Source organism: Abrus precatorius, unplaced genomic scaffold (genome assembly GCF_003935025.1).
Source record: "Abrus precatorius isolate BTA unplaced genomic scaffold, Abrus_2018 Scaffold7, whole genome shotgun sequence".
NCBI lineage: Eukaryota > Viridiplantae > Streptophyta > Magnoliopsida > Fabales > Fabaceae > Abrus > Abrus precatorius.
The window spans coordinates 29,460,646-29,488,323 of NW_020874417.1; the positions used below are offsets into that span (position 1 = coordinate 29,460,646).

At 30.2% G+C, this 27,678-nt stretch overlaps 2 protein-coding genes across 4 annotated transcripts; one reads left to right on the forward strand and one right to left on the reverse strand.

Moving 5' to 3' along the window:
* Positions 1-4,686: 4,686 nt before the first annotated feature.
* LOC113872028 lies at positions 4,687-10,141 on the forward strand. Its single transcript, XM_027509196.1, has 3 exons — positions 4,687-7,384; positions 8,743-9,053; positions 9,303-10,141. Exons 1-3 carry the CDS (start codon positions 5,115-5,117, stop codon positions 9,668-9,670), a joined length of 2,949 nt encoding a protein of 982 aa, XP_027364997.1. The 5' UTR covers positions 4,687-5,114; the 3' UTR covers positions 9,671-10,141.
* Positions 10,142-11,929: 1,788 nt separating this feature from the next.
* On the reverse strand, positions 11,930-27,106 carry LOC113873719 (pleiotropic drug resistance protein 2-like). Of its 3 annotated transcripts, none has more exons than XM_027511979.1 (20): positions 26,499-27,106; positions 26,027-26,147; positions 21,788-21,876; positions 21,222-21,306; positions 20,425-20,715; positions 20,238-20,328; positions 18,885-19,785; positions 18,347-18,507; positions 18,125-18,228; positions 17,883-18,048; positions 17,719-17,814; positions 17,322-17,464; positions 16,815-17,147; positions 15,601-15,891; positions 15,424-15,507; positions 15,221-15,354; positions 14,884-15,111; positions 14,287-14,458; positions 13,804-14,058; positions 11,930-12,458 (listed from the first exon to the last, which is right to left on the reverse strand). In XM_027511979.1, the coding sequence occupies exons 1-20, from the start codon at positions 26,882-26,884 to the stop codon at positions 12,189-12,191; spliced, it is 4,401 nt and encodes a 1,466-aa protein (XP_027367780.1). In that variant the 5' UTR covers positions 26,885-27,106; the 3' UTR covers positions 11,930-12,188. The 3 variants fall into 3 exon arrangements, with proteins under 3 accessions (XP_027367780.1, XP_027367782.1, XP_027367781.1); XM_027511981.1 differs by having other exon boundaries at positions 11,931-12,458; positions 17,322-17,449; positions 17,749-17,814; XM_027511980.1 differs by having other exon boundaries at positions 11,931-12,458; positions 17,322-17,449.
* Between the last annotated feature and the right edge of the window lie 572 nt (positions 27,107-27,678).

The window sequence follows — 27,678 nt, forward strand, 5'->3', positions numbered from 1 at the left end:
AAATATTGAATGCATTTGAGGAATATCATGGGGATACCTTAAGAGTGCCACTGATCAGTAGCACTCAAGTTTTAGCAGTGAAGTTGAAACTAATCTTGTATTGCTTCCACAATGAACACCTACTTGATGATGGATTATGATGAAGTTTTGTGTTGTTTGCCAATGGATAATTTAGAACCTTTGCTTTTCTCAAAAGGCACATGCAAAGTTGCAATCTTATATTCAAAGTCAGATAATGGGCGAGGCTGAGTGGAGACTGAATAGGGAAGCAATATACGTGTTTTGGGTGCCAACTTACATTCCTTCATGCATAAGATATATTTTTGGTAAACCTATGTAATACATAACTCTTGTGAATCAATTATCATCTTGGTTAAGTAAAGCTAACCCCAGAAATTAATACAATTATTAACATTCTATGGCTGAATAATGCTTAGCCCCACTTGTAACTTTTCTGATAAACATTGAATGAACACAATTGCCAATAATAAAAGAATGATGTAGCTATACAGCACTATGTAAACAGCTTTGAAACGAATTTAATTAGAATACATTCTCAGAGTAAATTTTTTATATATAAATTGTTATTCAAGCATGCACTATCAAATACTTAAAAATTATTAACTTTTGTAATAATTATTTTTAAAGTTATACCTAAAGTAATTTCTAATCTACTGTCAATGTCAAAAGAAAAGAAAAAATATAGCTTTAATGTTCAAAACTGGACATAAAAAGAACTTGGTGCTCAGATACCATTTCTCCTTGAATAGTTGGGAAGGTTTTACTTGTATTTGTTTAATGAAGCTGTAGTTGATGGATTACTAGTTAAAACATGGGAAATGGATGTTCTGTTAGAATTTAAATTGCATATAATATGCTTGTTTCTTTCCTCAATATCTATGTTTTAGAATGAAAATTTTATTAATATAATATAATAAAAAGCTTATCTCAATTGCCATGCTAGCCATGCATGCTTTCTCTACATGGTGACTAATAGCCCCTTCTCCCTTGTATTCCTTGTTTCATTTATCTGCGGAGGTGTTGCCGCACAACGTTGACTTTCAGATCACGGCTATATTTGACTCGCATTATATATAGAAATGAAACTATATGTAAAAGAAGAGAAATATCCAATTTATATATGAAATTTTCTTATACAAATTAAAGATATAACAAACTTAGGTGTCAGTATTGTGTTTATAACTATTTTTTATCCATATAAAAGATATCTTTGAATCACAATTAATACAGCTTATTTGAAAGAAATATTATTTTTTATGATTTAATATTTTTAATTTTCAATAAATAATATACTTATTTATTTATGAAATCGTCGTTTCATATATTGATTTTCAATGTTTACATGAGGTCTGAGGTATAAATATTAAAAATGATAATAGCTTGTGCATGAGAATAAAATACTAATTGTAATAGTATTTGTTTGGTTTAACACAGCAAAATTTATTTTAAATTGTTAAATATAGTTAAAATTTGTGCATAAATTAATCTAACTATATAATTTTATTAAAAATTGTAAGAATTAATTTTTAACACTAGTCTAAACAAGTTCATAAAGGATCTAGGATATAAGTTTCATGCATTTATAATAATTATAATCAAATGTAAAACTTTATTCATACTTAATTAGTTTTGTTTTATAATGGACTGAAAGAGGTAAAGTTTTCATAAAAACAAAAACAAAAGATTAAAGGTTATGATTTAAGACTTTAAATTTTTACATCTTAATATAATATACAAAGATGAGTGATAAATGCTAAGTTTTAGTGTTATATGAATTTGAGCACTTATTTGTTTAACTAAATTAAATTTAGATTGTAATTTCCTTTTAATTTATAAGAATTTAAATTTAAATAATTTATTTGGTAGAGATTGTGATAAAAATTTCTCATCATTCTCTTTTATTAAAATTTTTGATTTATAGGAGTTCAATGAAAATGAAAAGTAAAAGAGACTACAAGATTTATTTTGATTTATTTTTGCTCAAGTGAGAATCTCTTACTTCTCGCTTAAGTGAAAATTTGTAAGGCAAACTTGAGTTTCTGCTTAATTTTTGCTCAAGCGAAAGTCTCTCATTTGAGTTTGAGCGATAATACTTTTCTAACTTGAACACGACTTATTAGTTTGAACAAGAATTTATTTACTCCACTTTTAAAGAACAAAGAATTAGAAAGCAAGGGATTAAATGTAATTATAATGGAAAACATTTCTTTATTCTTTTTTACTTTCTTTCTCTAATTGTAATATATGTCATGTACTACTGTATCTTTTTGAGATTGAATGTAATTTTTTACTTTAAAATATTTTGATGATTAATATATAATTATCCATTTCTACATGTGTTGGTTATTTTATTTTGTTCTTAATGCTTGGTTTTATTTTAGCTAATAGTATTTTGATTTAGGATATAAGGTTAAGTTTGAAAGCAAATCTTATAATTGGATTGAATGAAACACACTCAATATATTATAATGTTAGAGATAAATTTTAATATATCGATTGTTTTTTAACTTTTATTTTTAATATTAGAGGATTCATTAAATATTTGAAGAATTATTATTCATTAAATATTTAGAAAGTACATCTACGTCTATAGAATAATTTCTAAATATTTATTCATTAAAATATAAAAAAGGATGAATGATGAAATTCAATCTTAGCTCAAACCTTTATATTTTTATATCTTAGTAAATTTTAATTCTTGATTTTTTGAATTTCTCATCCATGAATAATTTGTGCAAACATTAATATTTTTTTATTAAAGTTTTTAAGTAGGATAATAGAAAATACAAAGATATCTACTAATTTTTGTGAATATGACAACACTTGTTTTTTAGTAAAATGAAAGTTTGGTACGCTTGACAAAATCTTAACAATGAATTTAATAGTAATAAATTTAAATAGTTAAACAAATGTTATTATTTGAACTTAATGATAAATTAAGAAATATATTTAATAAATACACTTCAATGTATAAGTCACTAATAAAATAATAATAGAAAAAAATTATTATTTTTATATTATAAATATATTTATTAGTAAAATTTTTTATCATCCTCTTATGATGTAAGGTGAGATCAATCGACATAAGAATAAAATTATAAAACAAGTTAAAAATTTAGCCTAAATGGAGTACCCTAAAATTGCACTTAATGCTAGCATTTTTTTTGTCAAATTATATTTTAATTCAATATAAACATATCTTTAATTTTAAATTAAGTAAAACAAAATTATTTTAAATCATTAAATATAATTAGTATATACAGAAATTAATTTGAACTACATATTTTATTAAAATACTTTTTTTATTAAAAATTGGAAGACTTAATTATAAAACTAAAAAGCTCTACTTAAGCATAAAATCAACTATTTAAACTTTTTTTTATGGCCACCAGTTTAAATTTAGTATTTTGTCATATAATTAAAGGTTTTTGTTTACAAAATTTAAAAATAATAAATTTTATTTAAAATAATATTAAATATATTTTATAGACAGTGATTAATTATTTTTTTAGTTTTAATTTTTTTGTTTATTTTTTTTATTAAATTTAGTTCTCCAACTTTTATTTTGTCTTAAACTAATTTTTGTTATCTTAAATTAGTTCTTTTGTCATAACACAGTGGATTTTCATTAAAAAAATATATATATTGTCATAAGCTGCATTTTTTATTAAGGCTATCTTAATTTGTTTAAAAGTCATGAAATGTGATAAAATTTTAAAATTAACATTAAAAAGGAATAAAATTTTAAAAAAAATTGATCAATCATTCTCAAAATATAAATATTACATAATTGAAGTAGAATGAGTATTGAAGAATGACCAATTCAATCTCTTATTTTATTCAATAAAATGAAATAAGAGAAAATATTATATTAATCACAACTTAATATCTAAAAAAAATTCTTTGATTAATATCAGTAATTATAAAAAAAGTATTGAAAAGTTAGATTTGATTAAAAAAATTATTAATTTCTGCACTTTAATATCTTATTGTAATCAATAGAATTATTAAATTTTTTGTTATATTGATTATACAGCATTTAAAGAATTTTTTTAATTAATTTCTAAAATCATCAACAAGATTACAATCAGATTTGATTGTGATATAATGAAAAGATTAACTTAAGATACAAGTTAAAAGAATAAATTGAAAAATATTAGAGAACAAATTTAAAATAAAAAAAAATTAAAATTAAAAGATCAAATTATTACTTTTTCTTATTTTAAAAATTACTTAAAATAAATCTTTAATATTTTAATACTAACATTTTCTTATAAACTAATCTTGTAAAAAAAATTACTTCATCATCATAACTAATCAGTTAATTTTGCAAGTATACTGTATTACTATATATGATGCAAGTTCACCTGCAACTTTGTTATACATTGAATTGAATGTATCTAATAATTTTGAATTTAAATTTTTTTCAGTTTGCACAAAACTGAACATTCAAATTTTTTTTTAAAAAATTGTAATTTGTATAAGTAAATTAGACAAAAATAACTTAAATCTAGATTCATTTTGGCTTTGTTTAAGAAAAAATAAAACTAAAGAGGTTCGGTGCGATAAGTGGAGTCAATCGGTGTTCAATAATTTCTCAGCATTTATTAATTAAATATGTGAAGCCTCAAATACTATATAAAATTTGGCATTTTGACTATAACTAGCATAATCCAGAAGACCATGAATCCATAATATCAATCTTTCAGTTTCAGTTTCACTGCTTCTTAACTCAGGAAGCCATTTACTTTCCAATTCTAATCCTCAATTTCCCCCCCCTTTTTTTTATTGCAAATTGAAACTCCTAAATCGCACACAAAATCTCTTATCATGACTCATCGTTTCTCTCTATCGATGCAACTTCGCTCTTTCCCCCAAAAGGTGTGAGTTTGACCATCACAACGACAATAAATCTCTATCTTATTCATTAATTGCACCTTATATTTTTCGCTTGATCTCTATCTGCAATCCCCTATCAATATCATTTTAGGGTTAGGGTTTTGGTGGTCGGTAGGGTTTCTTAGATCCCTTTTGGAATTACCTTAATTCCACCAAAAGGGCATTTAGGGTTTGCTTTGTTTATTCAATTAACTATGCAATATAGACGGCGCGAAGAGGAGCATGCTGCACTGTCTCCATCTTCGAAGTTGCGTGCCCCGCACCGAGGTGAAGCGGGTTCCGACCCGTTTAGGAGGAATCGTCGAGACGTGTTGGATCGGTCTCCGGTGCAGCAGAGCCCTTTGAAAGTGGATGGGGTGAGAAGGGTTGGTGGTGGGAACAAAGGAGGAGGTTCTGAAGGGTTTGAAGGGAGGGATTATGATTGGCATTTGGGTGGTCGAAGGAGTGGTAGGGCTCGGTCAAGGTCACCTCCTGCTGAACAAGTGAGGAAAAGATCACATTTTGATGATGGGGTTGACCATAGAAGTTGTTCACCCCCACCACCTATGGGCTTGAGAGCTAGATATGAGTTGTCAAAAACCATGGATTACAGTGTGGATAATGAAAACTTGGATGCAAAGCGAGCTTATCTTAATAGAGAGAAGGAATTGATTGACAGCAGATTGGGTGGTGGGAAGGGTGTAGTGGATCAGAAGTTTGTGATACGTGAAAATGAAACGGGAGGTTCATATAGATATAGGTCAATTCCAGATATGGGTGTAAGTGTAACAACAAGATATGAAGAAGCTGGCGGGCACTTGCCTCCAATGTCCAGGGCTGTGCCCATGGGGAGATTTGAGCATGAGAGACTACAGCACAGGGACACTCCACCTATGGATAAGATACCCATCACAGAATCCCACAGCGGGACAGAAAAAACTATTCTTCATGCAAGGGATGTTTCTTATGCTCCTGTATCTCCCTCTTATGCAAGGGATTTTGCAGGCACTTCTCACATGAGGGATTATGGAAGCTCCTCCATAGAAATGCGGAGGAGTGATTTTCTATGCTCACATGACGATGGCATGTGTTTACCTACTACATCTTATGATCTATCAAGGAGCAGTCGAAAACTTGCAGAACCTCTAGGGTTTAGTGGCCATGGGCAAAGGACACATGTAGACACTGCTAGAGGTCCTCAAATTGGACATAGGAATATGATGTGTCACCAGCGATGTGAGGTTAGTCCTCCCAGGTCTGAGCATGTAGATTATCTTAATTCTAAATTGCAGGTAAGAGCAGCACAGGATGAGCGTTTGTATCAATATGATGATTTACGTAGAAGGATAGCTCCTCATGGTCGATTGGACTATGAGCAAGCTGTAATGGAATATGATACTAGTGAATCTTCCAGACCTTATATCTCAAATCCAGATTTTGATAGAACTGGTAATAGGGAAGAATCTTATGGAAATCAAAGAAGGGGTAATATACATGATCACCCTGCATTACAGAAGCCAAAGTACTTTGATTATCATGATGTTAGAAGAACATCAATTGCATCAATGCAAGGTGAGGCCTATTTGCAATCTGGATATAATCATCTTGAAATTGGGAAGAGAATGCCACAAGATTATGAAGTATATATGGGTGCACCTGAGGCTGATCGATTATCAATTTTAAGAACAGAATATGAATCTCGAAGAGATAGTGATCCAGGGCTCCAGCAAGAAAGGTTTCAAAATTCACCTTTGTCTAAACATAATTCAGAAACTTATAGACAAGCTGTCAGAGTGCAAGAAATGAGACAAGATATTGGCATTCATGACCATTCAGATAGACTTATGAAGAGGAAATGCAATGCCAATGATGAAATAGATATGCATGATTTGAGAACAGTAAAACCAAGTAAATGGAATGCAACTGAAGAGTTTCAAGATGTATATGAAACTGAAGAGTGGGTAGATGTTGGAGATATGGATATGTTGTATTCATCTGGTAATGTTGGATTCAACCATAAGATATACAGGAAGTATAAGAAAGAATATGATGAATTAGAGAATGAAGAAGATTTTCCATCTGATGAGTGGAATTTACCTCAAGATTCTATGGGACATGTACAAAGAAATTCATTTCGATTTCAGAAGTATTCCAATCAAAATATAAAGCATCATTCAAAGTCCAGTTCTTCAAATTGGTACAAACCCCAGCATTTTTCTAAGAGAAATGCAATTCAAAAACAACATAAAGTTTGGAAAAAGTATGGATATGATGAGGATAACCATACAACTAATGATGAATCATCTGAAGATTTGATAAATGCTGCAGAATCTGAGCCAACTGAGGGCTCTGAGGAGTTTAATCAAATGGTACATGAGAATTTCTTAATGTACTCCAAGAAGTTGAATCTGAACTTATTTGTGCAAAGAAGGTATCAGGACCAAGGAAAAGCGGGTAGTTTGTACTGCATCGTATGTGGCAGAAGGTCTGTTTTCTTTTCTGTGATGCTCTTTTATTAGACGGAGCACTTCTGTTCACATATTGAATAAGAAATTCCCCTAGTATTTAACTTACAGGTGGAGTCAAGTACGTGCTATTATTCCTGGGATCACCTTTTAGGTTCTCAAACTTTGGAAGTATGCATGTTGGTATGTGTAATTGTTATACTTTAATAAGGCAGATGTGTGGACAGTTTGATAGCTCCAACCCCCCTTGCCAATAGGGTCAAACATATGGTAAAATGCTGTGCGGATGAACATGAGTCAGAAAACCAGCTGAACTGGTGTCTTTTCTTGTGAATGATGGTGAAACTTAGACTTAAATTCACTGTTCTGTTGCATGGTCTTGAAGTTCGGTTAAATTTTTTTCTACAGCTGGCATCTAATTGCATTTTCAATTAAAATGTAAATAATTTGTTAAGTAATTATTTTAGCCTTTAGATACCCATGGAATTGCAGATTAATTATATTTAGGGAAGAAAGGGAAGAAAGATAAATGATGTTCAAAGGGTAAATGATCCTGAATTATTGTCTTTGGATTGACAACCACAAAAATTATGGCTCTGATATGTCAGTACATCGTCATGGTAGGAGAATGTTTGTAGGTTAAATTTGCTAGAACCTTTAAGGACTGCTGGGTGTGAAAATTGATTTTCCTGGTACAACTGTGGCTGTGATTTTTGGGTTTTAGATTTTTAGAGGAAGAGGATGGATTTCTCAGAGATATACTTGTGTCATGATTAGGACTAATATAATTTTAGGTGTATATAATGAGGTTTTAATGATTTTTCTTCTAAGCATTAATCTATTAAGTCCTAGTAAATTAATTACTGTTGGTTTTTCATCATATTTTTAGGGAATTTATGAGTGAAAAAACCAAGTTCCTTATCTTAGGTACTCTCAGGAAGTTGATGACATGCAAGTTATCATGTGTCTGTTATTACTATGATAATCAAAGGGTCTTGTATATCCTGCCATATTCATTGATGCATTTACAAGGATTATATTGAGGTTATTTTTGAGACTATAATATTTTATTTATTTCGACGATTGCCATTGAGGTTATTTCTGTCTTTTGAGTATAATATTTTGTTTATCTTGACTATTGCCATGATTTTTTTCTTTTTATATAATGTTTGGCATCTTTTCCTAGGTTGACTTGAACTTTGTGAGTTACATTGAAATGAAAATAGTTTATCTTTCTGAATTTCTCATGTACTTTTTATGCTTGAGAAAATTTTATAATGTACAAGTTATCAGTAAGTTTTATTTTTTAAGATAAGTATAAGTAATGTTGTATAACTCATAACATGTTTATTTGTCCTGTTTATCTTTATGGTAACAGCTCCTCAAAAGAATTCATGGACACACAACGCCTAGTAACTCATGCTTATATGTCCCATAAGGCTGGGCTGAGAGCAAAGCACTTGGGTCTTCACAAAGCTATTTGTGTTCTGATGGGATGGGATACTGTTGTTCCTCAAGATACAGTAACTTGGGTTCCCCAGGTCTTGCCACATGCAGAAGCTCTGGCTCAAAAGGAGGATTTGATTCTTTGGCCTCCTATTGTTATCATCCATAACATATCGATGTCTGATGACAATCCACAAAACTGGAAGGTTGTGAGTATGGAAACAATTGAGGCATTTCTAAGAGGTGAGTTTGTGTTTGGATGTTGTGACATTCTACGCAATTATAATTATTTAAACAACACAATTTATGATGAACCAAATATTACTTAGCTTTATGTTTTAGTTTGATTATATGCATAAATAATCCATTTGAATATGCATTTTTAGCAAAATGGATGTTAGTATGAAACTTTTCTCCTTGGAATTTGCTCATTAATTGTTGCCTTGTGAAAACTGCACATTTGGCAATTTTTTATTTATTTTAAACTTGCAGGCAAAGGTTTTGTGAGAGGAAGAATTAAATTATGCCTAGGGAAGCCTGCAGACCAAAGTATTATATTGGTGAAATTCCTGGGCACGTTTGTTGGGCTGGGAGATGCAGAGAGGCTTCATAAATATCTCTCTGATAATAATCGTGGTAGAGCTGAATATGAGAGATTAAAATCTGAAAGTATCAAAAGCTGTAATATCAGAGAGACAGATCAAGGAGACAAAGTGGAGAATATTCTCTGTGGTTACGTGGGAATTGCAGAGGACTTTGACAAACTAGATTTCAATAGTAAGAAATGGAGTATGGTAAAGAGTAGGAAGGAGATTGACGACCTGGACAATGCTCCTGTTAAAACTGACGAGAGGCGATAGTTACAATTATGGTTGAAGTCCTTTGAGGAATTTCATGGACTCCTTGACGCCAAGAATTGAGTGTTCTAATTGGATAATCTGTTTGTCCCTATGTTTTTATTAATAGTTCATATGTATATGAGTCAGGAACTGGAATTTCATTAAAACGTCCTTTGTAAGAGATATGTTTTCAGTTTCTGAATGTTTTAACTGAATTTGACTGAAGGCTGATGCAGAATCTTGAGCTTCTGTGACTGTGAGGAGCAATGTAGCCTTTTGTTAAATGGTAGTTCAGGATGAATGTCACCGATGTTCTAAAAATAATATTTTATCATACTCTTAGGGTGAGGGCAAGACTACTGTCTAAAGCCATCAGTTATTTGGAATTTACATAAAATGTATTTTATGTATTTGTAAAATGTAGGTTCTGTTCGACATTTCTAAATTTGTATTATATTTAAATCAGTTTATTATAATAACTTTATTACTGACTAATCATGAATAGACATTAAATATAGGAGAGAAAAAAATTTGTAAAATTTTGTAATTTGAGTTCGGATTTCCAATGGGTTTAACTTGCACTAAATTTTGGTTTTTAGCGCTCTCAGTTACTCTTATAAAAGGATGCCACTCAGCTGCATATAAACAAAATAAGCTTTTAACACTATTACTTCGTTGATGTCATAGAGATTTGACAGTTTTATGATATCTATCAGCTGTGTTACACAAATTTTACCTTTTATCTGGTTTGGATTGGTTGTTATATTTGAATCAAAGCAAACATAGGCAATTTTAATATATAAATTTGTATTTTGAAATATACCGAGAGCCAGATCAATAGAATTCACTAGGTAATCTAAATTTTGAAGCAAATCCATCATTCAAGATTCCCTACACGTGCTCAACACAATATAGGCTTCCAAATTATCCTACTTACAACCATTATCAGTATTGTTAATGTATCTCCATAATCTTTGGGATAAATTCTACTCAGAACTAAAATTGTCTCTTCCAGCAGCATGTTCATGCAGACTCAAACTTACGTTGCATATACCATTGAAGTGTTTAATTTGAGTTTCCTTATTACTTGTGTACTCAACCGTTGATAACAAGGAACTTGTTTATGTTCAAGTTCTTAACTAACTTCAGTTTAATCCATTATTAATGCATTTAGTTATGTTATGAACGAAAGCAAAAGACAGAGAGTTCAATCTTGCACTAACCAAATGGATAATGATAAAAGGAAATCAATGTCCATAAAATTGTGTTCGATGTGTTTCTAATTCTAAACATCGGCCATGGGTTTGGAATGGTTCAAATTGTTTCTAATTCTAAAGATTAATGTGTCTAAAATCTAAATAATGGGATTAAATTTTTTTTGTAAAATACTCGGCCCAACCTGGCATCTTGTATTAAAGCCTTCTGCCCAATCCACAATGACAACCATACATTACCTAAAATAGCCTGTTTGTCATAAAGGAAGATGTATAGAACCTGTAAGTCTAGTTGAGTTAAGCAATGGGACATGAGAGATCAGGAAACTTGTCTGTTGTCATCATGCCAACAATTCTTATTTTATTTAACTCTTCTACTAATGGGATCATAGTTTAAATTGCAACAAAAACCACCTCTATTTCTACCTGCAAGGACGTGTTTGTTATATTGTACAAATTTTTGCGTTGTTTCCAGTGAAAGGATTTTCTGCAGTTACCACAACAAATTCATTTGGCAGAGCTGACTAAAATCCCGCAGCCTTTTCAGAAGAAGTGTAGGGGGCTCTACTGAAGAGAACAGCTTAATACATGACTCCTAGGAGGTTCGACAGGTCTTGTTCCTTGTTTATGTAGACTCAGTAATAATTTGTTCTTTATGTCTATATGATTGCATATTCATAATTACATTCTTAATGCACGTATTGATGGAAAAGTTAACTTATTTTTAAAGACTTACATATAAAAATTGTAGGTTTTTTTTTTTTGGCATTAATAAGTAATGATCATATTTACTCAATTTTATAAAATATCTTACATTTGAAGGATGTTATTTTGATACCCCTTTCTTTTTTGGCATACAATATTCGCGGACGATCTTCAATAAAAACAGAAGGTAACATATGAAAATATACTAATTTATTCCATTTAAACTGCTACGTCATGTCCTGTTACTAAGTTGTTTGCTGTATTCCCATTTATACTTGTGAAGGACAAAATAACCAATTATTTTCTTCTTCCCAAATTAAATACTTTTCCTGATTAGGAAAAACACAGTTTACCTTCTTTGGAAAATGGTCCATTCCCACACTAAACTTCTTAACTGTCATTATCATGTATCATTTCAAATTGTATAATATGGAAGGATATGTTAATTCCAAACCGAAGATGTTGAACAATAACCAATAACTAGCTACAAGTGGAAATTCCTCACAGCATTGGAAACCATAATGCTACTTATTGGAACAATTAATGATACAGAAACTTTTAAATATCCTTCCTCTTTTTTTAGCTGTGTCTGTTCTTTCCATTTTTTTTATCTTTGGTAATTATCTTTTCTGGAAATTAAAGATCTTGATACCGTATGCAAAAACAAAAAGAAACAGTGCAACAAAAGCAACATGAGCCACAGCAACAACTCCTAGGAAGCCATATTCATAGCCCATCTGTTTCTCAAGGTATGCTTTTACTGACATTGATCCAGATCCAGGTACCTCAACTGGAGTATCTTTGTCACCCACCTGGGATGTCAGAAGGCCATACATAGTCCAAGCAGTTGGACACGCCCAGTAATACCACCTCCACCATATAGGAATTTGCTGCAAAAGTGAAAAGCAGTTAATGGTTTTACTTTGTTTGAGCTGTTAAAGAAGCACTTATGTTTTAGCAATTAGCATGAATAAAATAATAATTTATCCCTCAAATTAACACCACTAGACAATATAATTGTCCTTGACTTTGACAATTGTCAATTAATTTAGTCCTAACTTTGGCATCAATGGTCAATTTCGTCCATAACAATTTTAAATCAGGTAATTAATCCTTGATTTTGACAGCTATCGCTAATATAGTTCCTGAATTTGACAACCATCCCTCCTTAAGTTAATTCGGTCCGTCAAGTTAGGGACTAAATTGGACTAAATTGATTGATATGCACTAAAGTTTAGGATTAAAATAACCGAGTTGTCGAAATTAAAGATCAAATTGACAGATTATGACATTAGAGACTAAAAGGATTAACAATTGTTAATTAAAGGAACTAAAGTTTATTTTTCTAAGTTTTAGAGACTAAAATAACTAATGATAATAATTTCAAAGATGAATACAAATGTTTGTACTTTATTTAACATAGAAACGAGAGTCCTAGAACACACGAACATCAAAGTTCAAAGAAGTGCATCCCGTGCTCTTCCTCTATCAGCACTTGATTGTGTTAAGAAAAGTGCTGAACACACAATGGGTTTGTGTGAGTAACTTTAAGATTGTAAATGGGTCTGTGCAGATATGACACTGCACACAATGGTCCAAAAAGGGGTGAGAATTTAAAAAAATTGTATTACTTGAAGGATTCTAGGGTGACTGACTCCCTGTCAAACAATCGTGGAAGAATCCTATGCTGTGATTATCCAATTTCTGTTATAGTTCTTAATTTGGCTGACAATTTGAAATTGAAAAAAAAAATCATTTTGTTTTATAACTGTGGAATAAGCTATTTCCGGTTTAAAGTGTACATGACCAATATATTATGATAAAGGAAAATGATAAATCAAATATTAAGAACTATAATACCATTTTCTTTAAGAAGATTCTTTATTATAAAAAAATTAAAGAGGTAAACAAAATTAAACTTCTTCTAGTTAAAATCATCTTATACATTTCTCTATCACTTAACTTTATCATAAGTTGAGGAGCATAAATTAATTTTAATCCATGTGAGAAGTTTGATTATGTTATTTGATTATTTATTTTATTTTCTTCTCCTACCTATACATATTTTTGCTCAAAAGCTTATCCAATTTGACTTTTAGAATGGATTTCAAAAAGATTTCAATATGTACATTTGATGTGTTATGTGTGTGAACTATATTTAATGGAGGCCAATTTAGAATTTGTTTTGTTACTCCCTGACTACAAATATATTTGATTTTGCTTTGCTATACTTACCGATTTTGGGATAATGAAGCCCGAGAATATATTCCAGAAAACTAGAAAGAAGGACATAATAATTGCAGCAATTTGTGGGTTTGGTGTCAGAGCCATAGTCATCATGCCATAAAGTGTGAAGGTGACAAATGACATGAACATGAAGTAGTAGAACCAGAGGAACTTGTCAGCTTGCCAAGGGAACCCCATCATTGAGTAAAGGATAAGGGTAAAGGTCAATGACTGGATTGCAACATAAATACATTCTATTGCTACCTGCAAGGCAATGCTTATAGATACCATAAATTTGCTCAGTCATTGGGAATTAGCCCATGTTTGATGATAACAGATTAATTTAGACAAATAATCGCTTATTTTTCAAAAGCTTTCAGAAAAATGAAAGAAAAAAGAGTGAATACTTTTCCAAAATAAATTAAACCAAACATGCACTAAGATTTTCAATTATTTTTGCCTTGCTTTCATTGAAAGGATAGCTGCATTTACCTGAGCAATTGCATAAGGAAGAGCTGAGTACATTCCAGCTGCTCTTTCACGGTAGAAGACCGTTCTTTCTATTGCAATTACAGGTTGAACAGAGGCAGTGTTGGTGGCTCCAAGAAAGAAAATAGCAGAAAAAGTAGCTCCCATTAGATTCATAAGATCTTGCTCCTTATCTCTACAGACAAAAATAATGTCCTCACCTAAGTCACCTTTCATGATCGTGAAAATAACCTTTATCTTTTCATTTTTAGGATTTTGGTAAATGCTTTTTTGATGCCTTTATCAACACGAGAGAGAGAACGATCAACAAGAGTTCTTGTCGGTGCTTGTGAAGTTGTGCAATTTTATGATAACTATTGAGTCACAGACTATTGACAAGACTGATTATTCCTACAAATATTCCAACTCAACGTATTTTCTCCTGAATTCTAAAGTTTCAATGTGGAGTATCATCCAATATGAACAAAACTTTAAGTTTTTCAATTACTGTCCAACCTATGGTACTCTTGGTCTTACTTGATTCATGTGTTATCCTAACAAAAGTTCACGAATAACTTTTTCTGCAAGTACAACACTTAAAAGGAGAAAATGTGGACTTACGTTTTATCTCCTTTTTTCCAGAAAATGAGTCCAAAAATAACACCTACAAATATTGACATGAAGTAACGGACAGCATTATACTGTGGGTTCCTCCAGTAGGACAAATGCTGTTTCCATAGGCAAGCTTTACATTGAGTAATAAAGGACAGCGAATATTTAGTAGGGAAATTAATGTCCTTTGTTCCCTCTAATGGCATGCTTAGCTCTTTTATAAGCTCTTGATTCCTCCTGATAAGAGTTGATATCAAAAATGAAAAGAGAAGACCATGTCTATTTCACATTGAAAAATAGGAACAATGACAGTACTCTAGGAGTGCAACTTCAAGTGATACTTAACTGGTACAATTCTGACTTATTGTACAATTCTGCAAAGTCTACCTTAAGCCGAGACTCGACTGCAGGAGAACTAATCTCCAAAATCCATGTGGCAGGATTGTATCCATGTTTGATTCTTGGAACTCCTGGAATAGCCTGCAAGTAGTTTACAAGATTACTAAATTTGAGAATTTTTTCATTTTGCATCGCAGAAGTCATACTCACCTCAAAGTACTCTATAAGCTTCTGAGATTGTTGACCAAGGGGGCCACTATATATGATTTGTCCTCCTCTCTTCATCAAAAGAAGCTAAAGGAAAGATGAAGTTAAGAGAGCATTGTGAGTTCATCATTCTCATAAAAATAAAAGTTTCATCCTCTTCCAAATCTTGGGAAATCATACCTCATCAAAAGCTTCAAATATGTCAATGCTAGGTTGATGAATTGTGCAGACAATAGTTCTCCCTGTATCTGCCGTATTTCTGACAGTACGCATAACAATTGCTGCAGCTCTAGCATCAAGGCCTGAGGTCGGCTCATCCATAAAGATGATAGAAGGATTGGCAACCAATTCTACTGCAATGGTGAGTCGCTTTCTTTGTTCAGTTGATAAACCATCTATGCCAGGAAGGCCTACTAGAAAATTTCTCACTGGATGTAGCTCAACAAGGTTCATTACTTCCTCAACAAACATCTGTAATAAGAGAGTGTTGAAGAATAATTCTGTTCATAACAGTTACAAGTTACATTGATGGAAGGTGGAGATGATTTAGATGCGTAGTTTATTGTGTTAGCGTGCTGCAGGAATAGAGAGATCAATAAAATGGTGTTATTTAGCATGCGTTCTTAAACCTGTCACACAGTTTTATGTGGTTCTACCCTTAATGAACATTATATAATCTCTTTCATTTTCAGATAAAAATATAAGATCAGAACCAGCTTCTAACAGATTACATTTAAATCAAAGGACAACTCTTGGCAGAATAACATCCATTTACCTCTAAGCAACTAAAATATCTACTCAAGTGGTTGTTTTTGGCTTTCCATTCAATGGTTTCTTTGAGGCACCAGGACTAAGCTTAGTGTTTGTTCCAATTTCCAAAAGTGAATGGCTTTCTATTCAGTGATTTCTTCGAGACATCAGGACTAAGCTCAGGTTGTTGGAAGGGTGAGGTAGGATTTGGGTGATGGACTTCGGCACAATGGACTGATGGAAAAACTTTCCAGTGTGCCAAAAACATATAAATGTCTTACAACTGTGAACTTGATCTAGCGATCTCATGAAGCTCTGGGAATTTAGTTTAAAAAAGAATTCTCTGAATCTTATTTATCCATAGATTTCTATAAATTTTTTGTAAGTTTTTTTTCCCGGAATAGAACACATGATCTAACGGCTGAACATGGACCCATGGTTTTGACTCTATCTATCCTCTTAAAGAATGAATTGTCCATGAAAAACAAAGGTCACTTTCACATATCTGATTATCGAGATTGACAGATACAGTGTTTTAATATAAATAGAAAAGAAAAAAATTCACGAGAAAGGAAAATGGGGGGGGGGGGGGGGGGGGAAGGGAATTGGAGCTCTATATGAAAGTTGACAAGAATAAAGCACACCTTCCGTGTTTCTCTCTTGACCTCTTTACCAAGACGCAGCCAAGAAGAAAACACAACAGATTCATAGACAGTGATATTTGGAGAATGGATATCATTTTGTTCACAATATCCAGTAATCCGAGCAAAAGTTGCTTGGTTCTTTGGGTAACCAGATATGCTGATGCTTCCTTCAACATAGCCACCGGTCTTTCTTCCAGCAAGAACATCCATTAATGTCGTTTTTCCAGCACCAGTTACACCTACTAGTGCTGTTAGTACTCCAGGCCTGAAAGCACCACTGCAGTCTCTTAGTAGTTGAAGGCGACTGTCTTCAAATCCTTGTTTTTTCATTTCCTGACATGAAAACACTGTTATAACATCATAAAGACATCAGAGAATTACTACAAATGTAAACGTAGTTAATTAAAAGCCATATATGTCACCGGTAGGAAAAGAGCAGTGAAAAAATTGATGAAGTGAATTATAATAGGAGATGATAAAAATGAGACTAGAGTGTAAAGAATTTACAGTTGGCATATTGACGTAGTAATTCACGTGATCAAAAGCAAGTGATAGAGGCCTAAAGGGTAACACCATTCCCTTCTTGGTTGCTCCAGTGTCTGCTTTAGAAATTGAACTCCCTGGGGTGTTTTTTTCTGCCATTTCAATGTCTGCATTTAACCATTTTAGTTTGTAATTGAAAAGGAAATATGACATTTGGTGTAAGTTTCAACATTTAAGCAAGAAATATAAGTTGAAAACATGACAAAATCTTAGAGAGCTCCAACAGATAATTCTTTACAAACCATGTAGGACAAAGTACACATTCTGATGAACGTGATGAAACCAAGTAAGTTGACATGTTTGTATGTTACATGCTTTGCGTAGATATATTGATAAGAAAGAAAAAGGTAAGATTTAGTACTTTCAAATGATTTATCAGTTGAAGCAGAACTCTCTTCTGTAGTTCCCTTCTTCTCGTTTTCCTCCTCTAGAATTATAGGTTTAGAATCTCCAAATGCTGCAATTTAAAACATCGTCAGAGACAGTTTTATGGCAGTAAAACAAACAAGCAATGTGGGAACTTACGATTCAGAAATGACAGTGCAACAATAAAACAAGTGTTGAAAAGCAGAGAAAATCCTAGGAGAGCACCAATACAAATCCAGTACCAATAATCTTCTGTAAACATGCTTCTAGCCCTGAGAAGAGCCTTTCCAACTGTGGGCTCAGGAACTCTTGGGTCCATATTGGGCTGCGCAAACAATAAATGCATGCAGTTTGGCAAGAAAATGAAATAAAGAATACTTTTCAGATGTTAAAGATCTTACAGCACTCCATCTCTTGTCAAGGAATTCATTGATGACAACGGCATTCTGACCATACATCAAAGGAGAAGCATAATAGCCCCATATCATCCAAGGTTCAATGTTATCTGTAAAGGAGATTGTGAATTTGCACGAACCATTCTTCTTGACCCAGTTACTTAATGAAACCATGCTTTTCATTTTACCAACGAAATAGAGGGGGCAAAAAAAATAATTGAGGCTCACCTCTGGCAATAATGAACCCACCAAGTACAAAAATAATTAGTATTACGAATGTAGCTAGTGTATTAGCCACAACTAGTGTTCTTCCAAGAACAGCAATGAATCGGAACAGAGATAAACCCATTTGATGAACGCAGAAGAATGCTAGTAACTGGCGAAAAAATCTGCAATAATAGCTTAAATTCCTTATTGAATACAGTTAATTGCTTGCTACTTGCAATTCAATAAAATAAATGGAACTATAGAAGTGGATCAATTAATTAAACTTCCAAAAATTTGCTCCCTAAATATAAAACTGTTAATAAAAAGTATTCCTAAATATGCACCTAATAGTACCAGGAAACGTCGAGGGGTTAATAATCATAGATAGATGACAGCTTAGCTGTTCATAAAATACGCACACATAGATAACTAACCATAAACATGCAAGGATGAACACATCCTAATTTTCACTTAAGGAATAAAAACAGTTTATAATAGGTAACACCTTTGGAATGATTGATCCCTTTAGATAAATTGACAAATTAGTGTATTTTCATACCTACTTGCAGCTGGAGCAAAGCCTATAGTGTAATAAGTAAGGACAACCCATAATCCCGACTCCACAAAAGAGAGAGGGATTCGAAAGATCCATATGGGCAGTGCAAAAGCCCATGCTGGATAAAATAACAAATCTCTCTGCTTGAAGAAAACAGGAAGTCTAAAAATAGTCAACGCAAGCTCAGCCATTCCATTGAACATTATATTATTGAGACTGAAGAATAGTGCACCATAATATTTTCTCCCATCACTAAGTTGGCCACTTCCCATTTCTGATCTAAGAAACACTGTCATAGCAATCAAAGACATTATCATAATCTGAGTAGTCTTAAAGATATATATAAAAGCACTGCGCTTCAACAGTAGCCACTCTCTTGCAAAGCATGACTTAAAGAGTTCTAGTTTTGAGATCCCATATTTATCTTTAACCAATGCAGCAGGATGAGTTTTAGTGCGATCATAGGGAACCTGAAGCTCTTGGGAAAGTTGCTGGCCAATGCCAGAATTGTTGAAGTGAGCTACAAACTCAGGCACACTGATATAACGGTAAGGTTTGTTCCTTGAGAACCAGTACTGTTCTTGGTCCTTTCTGGAAGTAACCTCTTGTAAGAAATCTGCAACTCCTTTCCTTTCAGGGCATCTGAAGCCAACACTCTCAAAAAAATTGAGGGCATTCTCCCTTGGACCTTGGTAGACAATGTGACCTTCTGAAAGTAAGATTATGTCATCAAAAAGGTTAAATGTTTCTGGTGCAGGTTGTAAAAGAGAGATTATCATTGTAACATCCATGATATGCACTAGCTGCCTCAAGAACTTAACAATCTGAAATGTGGTGGAACTATCCAAACCAGTTGAAATCTCATCCATTAAGAATACTTTTGCAGGTCCTACCAACATCTCACCTGCATCCATTATGTGAAAGCCACTGATTGCGAATTGAACAGGAGACTTTGAAATGGAAAGCAATTGAAACAGAATAAACTTTTCACTTTAGTAAGATAAAAAATTGGCGTAAATATATTTTTGGTTTCTCAAAATCTACTAAATTTTTATTTTTGATTCGACAAAAAAAAAAATTGTTTTAGTTCTTACATTTTTTCAAATTGTTAGTTCTAATCCCTCTCATGGACCTGACTTCATAAAAAAGTAACATGTAACACGAAAATTAATACGTGATAATATTTGAGTTAATTACATCATGTTTAACAGTGATTAGGGACTAAAACTAAATTTTTAAAATGTAACAAATAAAACAAAAAATATGCTTTTTTAGAAACTACAATAAAAATTTGAAAGATTTTGAGGATAAAAAATATATTTAACCTTAAAATTTTCTTGCTAACTATTTTCATACCAGTTGTTAACCGCTTTTTCTCTCCACCAGATATTCCCCTTCTCATCTCATCTCCTACCAAAGTATCAGCACATATTTCCAATCCAAGAATCTGAGTCCATTTTCTTTGATATGTCAGACAGCAAAAATCCGGGTATAGAATCTAAAAGGACAGTGATCAAATAGAAATAGAGGCATGGCATCAAACCTTAAGAACATAATCTGTAATAAGACTTGTTTCTTGACCTTCCATTGCTGTGGCTTTCATGAAAGCATCTATCTCTGGATCTGGTTTGATTCCTGCTTGCTTTTCTCGCCTTGTCAATTCCACTAGCAGATCATGCCTTGTTCCAACTCCTAAGCAGCGTCCAGAAAAGTCCAGTGTCTCTCTCACTGTCATCTCTCCATGATGAAGATTATGTTGACTAATATAAGCACATGTTCTTTGAGGAACAAACTCTGATAACTCATGACCACAGTAAGTGATTCTTCCTGATACCTGTTGATGTAAATATTCAAGATGCATAATCAAAATTCGAAACTTGGATTTTATATCGTTTGTTTTACTGGACTTCTTGTCAATCATTCTTAGGTGAGAGGTAAAATCTATAATCACTATATTGCTTAACATAATCGTGATTGAAATGAGTGGAAAAGATAAAGCAGAAGTACTTGACAGAAGTAGAATATGCAGACACTAAACTGTGTCGTCTCTTAAATTCTTTTACATATGAAACATTACTTACTAATCACTATTCTCCACGTAACCAATACTGATAATGACTTATACCCCAAAATGGTGGAAAACATTTGTTTTGTATTAAATATATTTTTATTCACTACATTTTAGAAAGCTTTTCCTTTTAGTTCCTCTAAACTGTTTTTGGATTACAAGGTTCAAAGAAAATGCTCTAGTGTCATTCAAATCCATTAACAATGAAATGAAAAGATGATTGGAAAAAATCACTGCATCCTTTGTTAAAATGGAGCATGAGGATGGCCAACCCTTAAATCCCTGTCCAGTTTGCCAGCAAGAGCCTGTAGCAGTGTAGTTTTTCCTGATCTTGGAGGCCCCAAAAGCAAGGTCAATCTGGAGAGTGTTTTGAGAAAGATAAAATAGACAGAAGGAAAAATAAAAGTTAGCAATATACATTAAATAATACCTTGATAAATTTGTGAAAAAGCAATTCTCACATTAGAAACATAAAAGAATACATTTTCCAACAAGAAAATTACTTTGTGGAGAGTTCAACCATGGGGAACTAAAACTTTGTAATTGAACTCTGAAAGCATGAAAATTTTTTCTGTGGCTCCGGATATGGTGCAGGTCACGTAATAACATGTATATAATTTTAATATGAATGTAGGACACTATATAATCTCGGATCACCCAATAATTTGTGGTTAATCCATTCATATAACCCACTTTTTTTGGATTATAAGTTTCAAGATTAAGTCCCTTCACCATTCAATCTTAAGGGCAGATGCCCAATTCATAGTCACTGTTTTTTTTTAAGTTAGGAAAATGCACAATGTAGCATGAATTTAACAAAAAGGACTCCATCAGCTACCTTGCTGGCCTGACAATGCCACTAACATCTTGGAGGATCTTGACAACACTTTTCTTTGAGGGGAGAAGATTGACTGATCCAAGAACTCTCTACTTGCAACAAAGCAATATCAAGAAATTGTCATTAGTGTGGCACTTCCAAGAATAAATGCAACGAGCTATTTAGTTTTAGAAAATATTTTATTTTTACTTTTAATTATAAAATTATTTCCTTATTTTTATTTTACTTTATTTTCTAAGCATTTGATCAAGAAACAGTAAAAATAACATTATTTTTTTTGCTTTGTACTGTTTTTGGTACAATTTAAAAAAAAAACAAAAAATGGAATAAAAACAAGATAATAATTTTATGATTAAAGATAAAAACAGAAAATAAAAAAAATAAAACTAACTAACTCCAAACGTTGAAGATAATTGCGTCACAATTCCTTTCCTAGTATGACATTAAACTAAGACTTAAACTAACCACTGTTTCATTATTTCGTCTCCAACTTCTTGCATGTAATAGATTTGATCAGATATGACACCCTAAATAAGGAGTACAGGATTAATTACCCAAAAAAAAAAGTATTTAATATATTTTATATTTCTAACATAATAATAATACATAAATGTTTTTATTTAATATTTATTTTATAATTTTAAAAAAATATAACAAAGCTCATTAGAAAATCATAAAAATTAAGCAAAATGTCAAAAGTTAATCTTCGTAGATTACATTCATTTATTTGTAACAAATTGTCATCGTTATATCATAAATATATGAGAATACTCATTTGTTCGCCTCGCTTGATTTTTGTTATATTAAGTATATCATTTTCTATATATATATAAAATAGCATATTTCAATTAAAACAATTTACATTCACAATTATTTCTTCATTTTTAAAAATACTAATTTTTATTATTCCTATCCGATAAATTTAAATTCTTATGACAGTAAATATATTTGTATTGTACTTTATTTTTTCTTAAAATATGTTATTTTCCTGTTATATTTTTATCTCTTGTATGTATTTTTTAGTTTTGCTTATAAATTGTACTCATGTAATACACAAAAGAAAATTATTATTTTAAATTTATTAGTAATTGAAATTCGTTATTTTTGTTTGTATTGATTTTCTTCTCCCATAAAAATTTATCTATAAACTTACTCAAACTAGAGTTAAGTCTTAATCGAAAATAATGAATAAAGAGTTTTTGTTTTCAATATTAGTCATTGCACTTATTAAATATTCACAAAAGTTAGAAATTAAAATTTAAAAATTACAGGGTTTCTTTTCATGAAAACAAAAAAAACCCTACCTATATAGGTGATTATGTACCATATGTAATAGGAAGCTAGCCGCAACAAAAAGAACTTCATTCCCTGAATCAATGATTATTTTTTATATTAATTTTTTTGTGTATTTAAAAATATAATATATACATATAATATTTTTTATTAAAAATAAAAATTATAATTATAATTATATATATTATTAATTTTTTATTATAAATTTTTAACACACATAAAAAAAACTATATTTTATGCCTTTTTCGCTTTCGGCCCTACTATTTTCATCCAAACTGTCAACAAATCATTAAATTAACATTATTATTAGTTAGTATTCTGTAAAATAAAATATATAACATATATATATAATTATTTAAAATATCAATTTTTAAAACTTATTTTAATTTAATTTTATAACTACAAATAATATATATCAAAATATAAAAAATTAATAAAATTATAATAATTTTAAAATATAATGTATTTTAAAATAATATAAATAAAAGATAAATATTATAACTTTTATATAAACAAAGATATTTATAAAAAAATGTAAATTATTATACAAAAAAGAGTATAATTTACACATTATTTTTTCATAATTTTATTATTAAAAAGTATGTGTGACAAACTATACTAAATAATAATTTTACTAAATGTTTCACCTTTTTCAACCTAGAGTACTCAACTCTTGTGGTAATATAGAGGTTGATTATTTAAATATTTAAAAATTAATATTATATATAATTATATATTTATAGCACAATAAAAATATTGTTTTATTTTTATATATGCATTTTAAAAATTCTAAAATTAAAGAAAACACAAAAAAATGTCCCTCTAGATATATATGAAAAAAACATTTATCCTTAAATTAACTGCCAGTGTAGCACTTTTTACCTACAGCTACAAGCCTACCCAAACTAAGAGCATGGACAAACATAGGTCCCAGGACCCTAACAGTTCAAAGATACAAGTGATGTTTCGAGAAGTTGTGATGGTGTTATAACACATTCACCAAGCCTAACAATCTCACTGGAGGTCCCATCATTTATTCTTATAATATATTTTTTAATTAATCTCAATGACATTATTTATCTTCATTTCTTTCTTATCTTAATTATAAAAAATGTTGTATAATTACATTTATCTTCAAAAAGTATCTAAAATAAAGTTATCTCTACATATTAAATTAAAACATAGTCTTTTGAGAAAAGTTAAATTTTATAGTGTATTTTTAAGTAAAATATTTTTAAGTAAAACATATGTATCATTTTAATTTAATTTAATTTTCTAAATTTTAAATTTATTTTAATTACTTATACATATTTTTTATAATTTGAATAATTTTAGTTTATATTTATATTTATATTTATCTAAATTTAAAATACTTCAACAATACTCAAGATTCATTCTCGTTAGTTTTAAAAAATATATACCTTTTGGATTATGAATGAAAATAACTTTAATTTTTTAAACGTGTTCAGAGTATAAAATAATAAATTAATCAATAATATTTTTATTAAAAATTATAACATTTAATGTTATTAATATATTAAATTTAATAACTTTAATTAAATTTATTATATAAAAAATTTAAATATGTTTCATTCAACACATGTCATAAAATTAAAAATGTTTTTTACGATTTCAAGCAAATAAGAAATAAACAGTGTTGTTCATGTCGTAATTTTTTACATCTCTACTTTTGCACACTCAAAAAATTGAAAGATATTATTCCATTTTCTAAAAGAGAGTATATAAAAAGAAGAAAAATAGAAAGAAGTGTACAAATAATATTTTTAATTTAAAAATTTTAAAAAAATATTTATCATATGTACAACTAAAATTTTTTTATTTTATTAGAAAAATATTAACATTATCTTTTAGAATTAAGGATAATAAATTAAAAATATAATTTTATAAAATATCTATAATTTACTACATCAAAAATATTAAAAAATTAGTAGATATAATATTTTTTTAGTGAAAATTTGTTTTTTTTAGATGTTTAAAATTAATTCTAAGAAGTGAGGATAGCAAGACTTTTTTTTTCCTATAAGCTCGTGAGGATAGCAAATAAAGGAAACAAGCTTTCATACAAGGGAGGAGAAAAAGTCCTCAAACTGAAAAAAAAATGTATCATTAATTTAAAAGGAAAAAAAAAAAGTTAAACTGCACATTTTATTTAAGATCCTCCAAACAAATGTATTAGTTAAGGAATATTTGTTTTACCTTAAGCAAATATTAAATAATATTTTAGACATAACAAACATATTTCTTAAAAAAAATGTTTTACTATTTTTTTTTATCAGAGTTTGACTTCATTAAACCAACTATTTATTAATTAGTGGATGAATTTTTCCTAAATCTTTCTTTTTTGGAACTATGGATTAATAAGATTCAAAAAAGAAATTCTAAAAAAATGTTTTGTAAAAGATTATAACTTTTAGTATAATTTTTAATGTATTATGGACCACAAGTACTGAATTGTTTTTTATATTAAAAATTTAAAATTCTTCACATAAATTTTTAGGATTAATTTCAAGTATTTAAAAATATTTAATTTATTATCTTTCTGGTATAATTAATGTTTTCATTTTAAGTAAAATTATTATTTTAATTAATATTTTTTAAGCATCCATAAAAGTGTCTATACCCAGAAAGAGAATGAAAAAAAAAAAGCAATAGAAATAATAAGCAATATAATAAGACAAAAAAAAAGAGAAAAAAAATGAAAAATACAAAACGTATAGACACTGCTTGAATGTTTAGAAATCGAAATTGTATTTTTATTTCTATTTCCTTGGATTTTCCTTTATATATATATATATATATATATATATATATATATATATATATATATATATATCTGTGTGCATAAAAGCTGGGTCGGCAAGCTTTGTATTGAAACCAAAAATATAGAAATGAGGAAGGTAACATATTTAATCACAACAGCAATACCTCCATGGCATTCATGGTGGAATTCACTAATGTTGGCAGTGCTCTGGTTCCATTAAATGCATCCCCTTCCACAAACAAATGTTCAAACCGGACTTCAACCTTTGGAATCTCTATGGCCACCCTAATACACAAAGGATAATCAGATCACACAACATGTATAATCCAAAATACAGTCAAATACAATTAAAATATGATTTGTTTAGTCCAAACATAAAAAACTAAGTGTCATGTCCATTACTCAAATCAAACCCAACAAAATAAATAATTATTTTTCTGGTGGTGACATGAACACAAAATCAGAGAAAGGAAAATAGTTGAGGTGTTTACATCTAGTGAGATAAAATAATAGAAGATAGAGAAGCAATAAATATGATGAAAACATAGAGATAGAGAGAAACAAAAGGTGTTAAATTAAACTAGTGTTGACACTGATTAAATGTTTAAAATAAAATTGTACGAGAAAGGCAATAACCTATTAATTCTCTCCCTCATCTTATGGAGAAACCTCTCATTGTCATCTTCAACAGTCCTTAATATACCATCAAGGAGTTTCTTCTTCTCCTGCATGTCAAGCTTGGATAAATCAACCTCCTCATAGTTGAACCTTCCACTCTCTTCTAAGACTCTTTTGACTATGCTTTTCCTTAGCCTCTCAAATGTTGGAAGCCTCTGTATAGCTGCCCACTTGAGCTCTTCTTCATCAACTTCTTTCTTACTCCTCTCAAAAACATCACCACCATGTCCACTCCATAGTTCAGGAACACTTGCTGATACCCAACTCCTCCTGCTCCAAGATCCAATGCTCATCCTCAAGCTGCTCAGCGACCTTGATACTTCTCCATCCAAACCTTCCTCCATGCCTATGACCTACTATGAGTGAAAGTGAAAACTGTTGTCTAGGAAATGACTGGAAATTTTCAGAGTATTATCCCAAATGATTTTATGTGTGGAAGTTTGAAAGGTTGTGATGAGTTCTCATTGGGATGGGTCATCGTGATAAGTTCAAAACAACTGTTGGGACAGATCAGTTGATCGATACAATTGGTTCCATTCGCTCAAGCATAGATCAAACCAATTATATTATTGTATGATTCATTTTATTTTTTTATTTTTAACTTTTTTAAAATAAATATATATCTGAAACCCTCAAGTCTATTAGTCTATTCTTTTACTTTTAAAAATGTACGCTTTAGATTTTAATAATTGAATAAAAATTTAATAGACTTAAATATTAATTATTTTTTATAATTTTGCTAATTTTTTTATTTTAATTACTATATTTTGTAATATTTTATTTTATTTTATCAAAGTGACTCCACAAAATATTAACATGTAAATCACATCAATAAAAGGAACCAAAATATAAAAAAAAAATGTACTAAAATAAAAGAAAACTCGCAAAAGTATAAAAATAAAATATATTTAAGTCAAATAATATTTTCCTTTACAACTAATAAAATTTATACAAAACAGAAGATAATAATTGACAAACATAGATTATAAAGTGATGTATTAAGTAAGTAAAGAAGTATATAAATAATAGTTAACATTAAAACATAGTAACTACGTTTTTTTTTAAAATAAAAAAAAATAAAAAAAAATAAAAAATAAATAAATAAATATATATATATATATATATATATATATATATG